The sequence below is a fragment of the Morus notabilis genome, unplaced genomic scaffold (genome assembly GCF_000414095.1).
Source record: "Morus notabilis unplaced genomic scaffold, ASM41409v2 Scaffold595, whole genome shotgun sequence".
NCBI classification, from domain to species: Eukaryota; Viridiplantae; Streptophyta; class Magnoliopsida; order Rosales; family Moraceae; genus Morus; species Morus notabilis.
Genome location: NW_010359270.1, coordinates 19,226 through 27,313, shown reverse-complemented (window position 1 = coordinate 27,313; position 8,088 = coordinate 19,226). Strand labels below are relative to the sequence as shown.

Sequence of the window (8,088 nt, the reverse complement as noted above, 5' to 3'; positions counted from 1 at the left end):
CAAAGCCCGAACAAAAGAACATGATATAAACGAGTGTGTGGCACCTGTGTCAAACAACATGTGAGCAAAAGAATGAGATATTAGAATCATACCCTCAACCACCGCGTTGCTGGTCTGAGCTCCCAAACTACCTCCTGCCAGGGCATAAGCTTGTCCCTGTACTTTCCCTTTCCCTCTGTCACCAACATTAGGCCGTTGGGTCGGAGGCCTATACTGTTGTGGTGGAGGCGGTTGCACCGGTCTCGGCGCTTGAGGCCGAAATTGTGTATACGGAAGTGGTTGGTAAGTCAGCACAGGAGGGTATGGCATCTGTTGTGGTTGATATGGTGGCATAAATTGTGGTGGCCTTCTTGACTGTAGGAAGCGTCACTTTGGGCTTGTTGAGCCGGCGGTCGATTATGACAATTCCTGCTAATATGACCCACCTGCCTACAATGGTGACACCTGGGCCCGTATGGAGCATTTCTGTCACTTCCGGACGAACTACTGCCACCGCTTGTTATTTTCCCAACCATCTGTCCCTGGTTGCGGTTTCTTCTACCACTCCGTTGTGGCCCACCTGAAACAGAAGGTCTACCAGAGACAGAGACCCGACCAGTTGCCTCTTTGCTTTGGTGATAGGCCAAGTTATCATGTTCCACCCTTGTAGCAGCAGCTACCAAATCCTGGAAATTCTGAATCCTTAGAGCCACCAATGACATCCTCACAAAATTCTTGAGACCCTTCTCAAACTTAAGACATCTAAGGTGTTCAGATTCCACCAAAGATGGCGCAAACCGGGATAGGTCATTAAACTTGACCTCATACTCCCTTACAGACATGTCACCTTGCAGTAGAGACATGAATTCCAGCGTTTTTTCATCCCTATAACTCTGAGGGAAATATTATTCATTGAACAGTGTCTCAAATTGCTCCCAGGTCAGTCCTGCAACATCTATTCTTCTCTTGACCTGTTTCCACCAAGTATTCGCTAAGCCTTCCATCTTGTATACTGCAAATTCCACCCAGTATTCATCTGGAACTCCCATAATACTCAAATGCTTGACTATGAAGTCTAACCAGAACTCTGCTTCTTGGGGTCCTCCCTCACTATTAAACGAGGGGATAGGCACACGCCTAAATTTCTGGAAGTAACCTTGCTTCCTATCCTCAACCGGCCGCTCATTTTGAGCTCTTGTGGCCATGCCTTGAAAGGCAGCATACATGGCATCCAGGAATCCCTAATTCTATTGTGTCGGTTGATTAGCGGGCCTACGGTGAGGCGCCATTTCCTTTAACTGAAATAAAACTAGACTGTTCAGTGGATAACAGATGTCACACATGTATGCACAATCCTGGGGTTTCTTAACCTAGGGCTCTGATACCACTCTTGTCACGCCCCCCCCCCCCAAGCAGGGTGGGTGACGTGGAGCTCGATTAGGAATTAATAAAGCGGATTCCCAGACGATCCCCACTCAACTGCATTAAAATATAAATAAATTGCTACAGAATCTTGGAGCCTCTGACACACAGGGCTCCACCCCACAGGACATACAGTATCGTACATACATGCTCATGTAAATAATCATTACAACAGACATCGACCACAGTCTAGTTAATCCAAATATTACATAAGTTTACAGAATTCTCAATTCCTTACATTGTATTCCAGAGGATGACCACACTCCTCACTTGATTCCAACAGCAGCATAACTCAGCCGCTCTGTAGCAAATATCCAGCTACTGTACACCGCTTCTAGAATCTCCTGGGAGGGGTTTAATATATTTGAAATATAAAACGTGAGGGAAAGGCCCAGTAGGATATGATTTGAAATAAACGTTATAAATAAATGAATAATAAGTGTGTGAGGAAATACATAAATGAATAAGTAAATAAAATAAGACATTCAGTCCCGACAGAACAGCCGGAACCTCACATCCTTTTTCTCAAAGAAAATATAACTGAAAATAACCGTATTATAGGCTTCAGCAAGTAATTGGTACAAATTACTTACCTAACCAAATGCCTCATCTACCCAGACCAAGTATCAGGTTCTGCCTCCGAGGATGCACTCTCCGTATCCTATCTAGGCTTACAGCAATAAACTATATTACCAGTTCACAAGATCTCTTTATTAAGAAATCATTCATTAACATTTTAAAATCGTTAATACGACCCCACGAACTACTCAAGCCGCGGGCCCCATGACTGGACAAGCCATGAGGTTCCATGACTAAACAAGCCATAGTTTTCAAAACATTTTCTTTCACAAACCAATCCCTTTCTTTAAAACATTTTCAAGGCCAAAATCCTTTTTGAAAACAGGCTCACAAGGAAAAGGGATAGAAATCCTACATCGCACTATCAAACCTGGGACTAGCGTTGCCCTTTCCGGCTTCCGCTTCCTCAAGCCCCTTCAGTCTGAATCCTCAGCGATCACTGATGCAAGACAACACTTTAGGATTAATTCTCATTCCTTAAGCAATCCAAATCTCAATTTCCAACCAAGATTTCCTTAGTGTGCCCTAATCCATTTTCATGTTTCAAATTATCATTGCAAGGGTTTTCGATCTCAAAACAAGGATTAACAATGCTAATCCATCTATCTCAAGTCCCCAAATGAAGTTAATTTGGGTTCTCCCCAAAAATAGGGGTCAAAACAGCATTTTCAGGCCAAACAAGGTCAAACCCGTGTCAACCGGTCGACCGGTGACAGAACAGTGCGACATTACCGGTCGACCGGTCAGCCTGCAATCCGGTCGACCGCATAGGTCGACCAGTTTCCATGTGATCCGGTCGACCGGATTGGTCGACCGGTGGAATCAGCTGCGCGAGAGAAGCTCGGGAAAATCAATCTAAAAACCTGCAAATCCAGTCCCAAATCGAAATATTTCAAAGGGAAACCACTAGATCTGGGTTCTAGGTCCTAAAACAAGTCAAAATAACCCAAGATCTCTAATTTCTACTCTAGTTTTACTCAAAAACCATCAAAATCCGGTTTGAACCAAAAATAAGTTTTGAAATTCAAAAACTTGAGATTCAAGAAAGGTTCTTTCAGTAATCTTACCTCGAATCCTTCCCTTGACGTTGAAAACTCCTTTAAATCCTTTCTTGGTTCAAGATCCGTTTGATTTGGGACAAAAATGAGAGAGATGAAGAGAGAGAGTGTGTGTGTGTGTGTGAGAGAGCACGAGAGAGTGAGAGAGAGAGGGAGAGAGAGGTGCACGGGAAAGGAAAGAGAAAGGGAAATGAAGAAAAGAAAAAGAAAAAGAAAAAGAAAAAGAAAATGGACAAGTGTTAATATTTTAAAAGAGCAGTCCAGAAATGCGCCCATACACACTTCTGGATTAAAATAAATTACTGAGAATAATTTAAATACCTTGAAACTATTTAAACTCACACGTGTCAAAAATATTTATTAATTAATACGCAATTAATAATCCAGATTAGGCACACTAATAATCTCAATTACCTTAATTAATCTCAATTAATTCTTCAGTGTGTTACAGAAAGATCTGAGTAAAAGAGGCTAAGTAAAAAAGCAGAAAAACTTGAAGATGGGAAGAGTGGGTCAAATCAGATGGTGGAGAAGAACACAAGTGTTTTAGATAAATGGTTCAGTAAGAGGATATTTCCAGTATGGATTAGGGTCTATAAACAGAACAATGGAAGAATAAGATATCTCTCTATTTTTCTTCTTTTCTTTTTTCTTTGGACGGTCACACTATCGCAACCATTCACACGATTCAATGATAAAAAAGAAAATGACATCTCTTTCTTTGCTATTGCATTGCACATCGTCTCTTTCTTTGCTATTGCATTGCTAGTTGCTATTCTATTTCTTCCTAAGGACTTTAGGAGTAATTCTTTTCGCAACTCGAATCACCACTTAAAACATTTTGTTACATTATTTTATCTCACAGAAATTCAAATTCAGACTTTTTTATTAGAGTGTTTTTTGTCACATAAAATCACTTTTTAACTCAATGTCTCAATTTGAATCAATAAAAAGAATGCTTAGAATTCGAATTTTGCTATAGTAAAAAGCTCTCAGAAACAGTCACATCTAACTTGTTTGTTACAATAAAAAGGTCTCACATAAAGTCACATCTCAACTCAAATTAAAACTTGAAATCAGCGAACTAAACGGTCCTTTAATTTATTATATTATATTATAAATCTATAACAACGGTTACACATACTTCATATATACATGGAAAGTTCCTAGTGGTATGTATGATAATAAAAACTTAAAAAGCAGGACTGAGAACAAACGTTTAGTAGAGAAAATCAGAAATCAAAAACAGCGATTAGAGTCGAAGGGGTGAAGATTCAAGGCCCTCCAAACACACAACAATTGTATGTATTAATTCGTCGTCTCGCTTCTTTTCTTTCTCTCTGCTTATTGCTAAATATCGTATTTTGTTGTTGGGCGTGGAAAGTTCGAATCTTCTGAGCAATTCATTATTTGACTAAATAAAACAATTCTGGATTAGAAATGTTACTTGGTTGGCTAGGTTTATTTGCCTTGTAAACAAAAGAATTACAGTCTATTTTTTTGCTAGTAAAAGGAATTCCTTATATTATGTGTATACACATATCTATACACACACCTGTATAAATAGATTCGTCCTAGCTCTATTATTATCTACTGAGAATATTCATATATATATATATATATATATATATATGTTACACCATGGTCGAGACATCGACCACTCTCTCGGACAACAGGCGCCGAGGACTCCCCGTTGAGAATCGGTCGCTGGCGTCAAGGGAACAGCTGTAGCTAAGGTACCCTTTACGTCGAGAGATCATATGTGGCGAGAGGCGTCGAGCGCAATGACTCGACTTCTAAAGGCCATTGCGTCGAGGCAGCGCTGCCAGTCAAATCCATCAACGGTCTTGTCAACTCGGGGAAGGAAGTACTGATCCAACTGCTACTGCAGGAGTCGGGAAATCAGGCGGCAGATGAGAGGGATCAGCCGCATTTCCTGAGGTTGTCATCATGAAAACTCCCCTACCCGCACATAAATTGAGGGACGGAAGATGGCTTCCTCCTTGGGAACGGAAAAGGGATAATCACATGTAAAGTCCTATAAATAGAGCCAAGAAAACCCATAAAAGGGTTACGCACTATTTCATTACTCCTAGAGAGCTTATAATCCCAGATATTAGTGTATCCACAAGTGGATTAGGTAAAGAGTTCTTGCCGAACCACTATAAAATCACTGTCTCCTTTGCATTATTTTTCAGCTTTAATCCTTAATTAAACCGTGAGTGTTACTGGGAGTGTCTTTGGAGAGATAATCACGAGTTGTCGAAAAAACACCGTCAACAATTGGCGCTAGAAGGAGGGCCCAAAACCCAAAAATCTAATCAAGTTTTTAACAAAAAAGAAACAGCGACTATGCCTCCCAGGAATGCTCGCATGATGACGGCCAACCAGAGGAGCCAGGCTAGCCAAAATCCCAACGCCGCAGGGACTTCAACGAATCCACTCCCACCGAACGCTGTGAATCCCCCACTCCAACCGGCCGCTGTGAATCCCCAGACCATATTGACCAGCTTCAAAAGCAGGTCGAAACGCTCGCCAAAGCCGTAGAGAGGATGGCTACGGCCCTTGTTGGGCGGGACCAAAGGCAGAACTCAATGCCACCGTTAGAGGACGCGCCGATGAACCCGTTGAACGCCGCAGTGGGGAACCAAGAGATTGGTGACCAACGCGGTGACGCCGAGGAGGTCGGTGATAGTAGAGCCAACAATCCTCGCCCGACCAAGTCGAACAGATCTGTGGGGAGCAGATAACGGGCGGCAAGGAGGAGAGCGCGGGAGAAGGCTGCGGCGCAAGCTGTGAATAACAGGGGTGCGCCCCCTCGACCGCAACAGGACGCAAATAGGGGGAACGTTGTCCCCGTGGAATCCTCGGCAGTGCGCGACGGAGACCTTAGGACAAGGCTCGACGCTCGACGTGGGAAAGCCGTGCAGCTGGCGAGAGAGGAAGAGCTCGTAGCAGAGAACAAGGTCCTGGCCGAGAAGATGGCCAGGCTTGAAAAGCAGATTGGGAGTCAATTAAATAACTTCGAGCAAGTTGTGGGAAAGGTAGCCGAGGCGGTCAACGTCGACGCTAAAATGTACACATCCCACGACCACCAGTTCACAGAAAATATTATCCGGGTGCCGCTACCAAATAAGTATAAATCACTCCCCATTCCACTATATGACGGGAGGAGTGATCCGGACGACCACTTGGAGGTGTACACAGGACATATGGTCCTGCATGGATACCCTGAGGAGGTCATGTGTCGGGCATTCAGGAATCACCTTTCTGATTCCGCCAGGAGATGGTTCAAATCCTTGAAACTGAACTCCATTACCAGTTGGGATGATTTGAAGAACGCCTTCTTAACTCAGTACATAAGTGTCAAAAAATACATCCCACCTAAACAAAACCTCTCAAGGGTGTACCAGGGGCCTAATGAGTCCCTGAAAGACTAGATAGCCCGGTTTGGGGAACAGGTTGCCGCCACCAAGGGAATCTCCGACGAGCTGGCCTTGATGGGGGCGCTGTCGAGCATGAAAAAGGATATCCCCTACAGCACAGACCTCGACCGGAGACCACCCCATACCTACCAGGAATTCCTAGCGAGGGCACAAGGATTCATCAACGCTGAGGAGGCAAAAAAGGCCTTGAAAAGCAAGGCAGTAACCTCTGCCATGGAAGAGGTAGGGCAGGCGAGCAACCAAAACAACGGTTAGAAGCGCCGAGGTCACCCTCAGGTGCAAGCCGAGCAGAGGTACAATTCGGCTCCAAGCAACAGGGGTGGCAACGGCTCAACGAGCCAAAGGGACAACAAGCGACCGAAGCCGCAAAGGTACGACGCCTATACCCCCTTGACTATGGGGATCGAAGACGTCTATCACAAGATCAGTCACCTCCAGGTCCTGCGTCGACCACCGCCGCTGAAGTCCGACCCAACACGGAGAAACCAAAACAAGTACTGTCGGTTTCACGGTGAGAGTGGGCACACTACGGCCGAGTGCTATGACCTGAGGGACGAGGTCGAGAGATTGATCCGAGAAGGGAGGCTCAGCGAGTACCGAGCCGACCGTCAGAACAACAACAACCGACGGGAAGAGCAGAGTCACGACAATCCGCCCGAACCCGTCGGTGTTATAAGAATGATCTTTGGGGGACCATACCTCAGCGGCACCTCTCGCCGCGCGCAGAAGGAGTACGCGCGAGAGGCAAAGGAAAAGTTCAGCCGGAGGATCATGAACGTCTCCGGACGCGAGGCCAAGGCAGCGCGATACGAGGAGGCCGAGATCACTTTCTCGGAGGCCGACGCGAGTGGGGTACATTTCCCCCAGAGTGACGCTTTAGTCGTCGAGGCCATGATCGGTAACCACACGTTTTGCCACATCCTGGTCGACAATGGCAACTCAGTGGACATCTTGTACTCCAACTGCCTCGACAAGATGGGGATCTCCCGCGCAAGGCTGCAAAACAACGCATAGCCTTTGTACGGCTTCACAAGGGACAGTGCCATCCCAAAAGGGGCGATAGAGCTGCCCATGACCATTGGAGACCGACCACACACCTCGACTGTCATGTCAAAGTTTCTGGTGGTGAAGGGAGGCGACCAATACAATGCGGTCATAGGGCGCCTGACGTTGAGGGCCCTGAGGGGGGTCACATCCATCTACCACCAGATGATGAAGTTCCCGACTCCCAACGGGATCGGATGAGCCTGAGGAACGGAAGAGCCTGAGGAAACCAGTATGATTCGAGACTTACGTACTCAGAGACGGTCCACCACTACGCCGAGCCGACATAGGTACGGAGAGAACTGAGGATGGTGGAGACTAGGGCGGAATGATTTGATTTAGATCCAAGGCTCCCAGGCGAAGAGATCGAAACGGGACCGGTCGAAGAATTGATCGAGGTCCCCATCGATGAAAGAGAGCCGACGAGAACACTAAAGGTGGGCTCGGAGCTGGGGGCGCAGGCCCGCGAAAGACTGGTCGAGTTTCTCAGAGGCAGCCTCGACTTGTTCGCCTAGACTCACAAAGATATGGAAGGGATAAGCCCTGATATCATGTGTCAT

At 45.6% G+C, this 8,088-nt stretch overlaps 2 protein-coding genes across 2 annotated transcripts; one reads left to right on the top strand and one right to left on the bottom strand.

Moving 5' to 3' along the window:
* Positions 1–287: 287 nt before the first annotated feature.
* Positions 288–1,184, bottom strand: LOC112090793. Its single transcript, XM_024162909.1, has 2 exons — positions 951–1,184; positions 288–872 (listed from the first exon to the last, which is right to left on the bottom strand). The coding sequence occupies exons 1-2, from the start codon at positions 1,182–1,184 to the stop codon at positions 288–290; spliced, it is 819 nt and encodes a 272-aa protein (XP_024018677.1).
* A 5,696-nt stretch (positions 1,185–6,880) lies between these two features.
* LOC112090792 lies at positions 6,881–7,498 on the top strand. Its single transcript, XM_024162908.1, has one exon. It carries the CDS (start codon positions 6,881–6,883, stop codon positions 7,496–7,498), a length of 618 nt encoding a protein of 205 aa, XP_024018676.1.
* Positions 7,499–8,088: the final 590 nt, after the last annotated feature.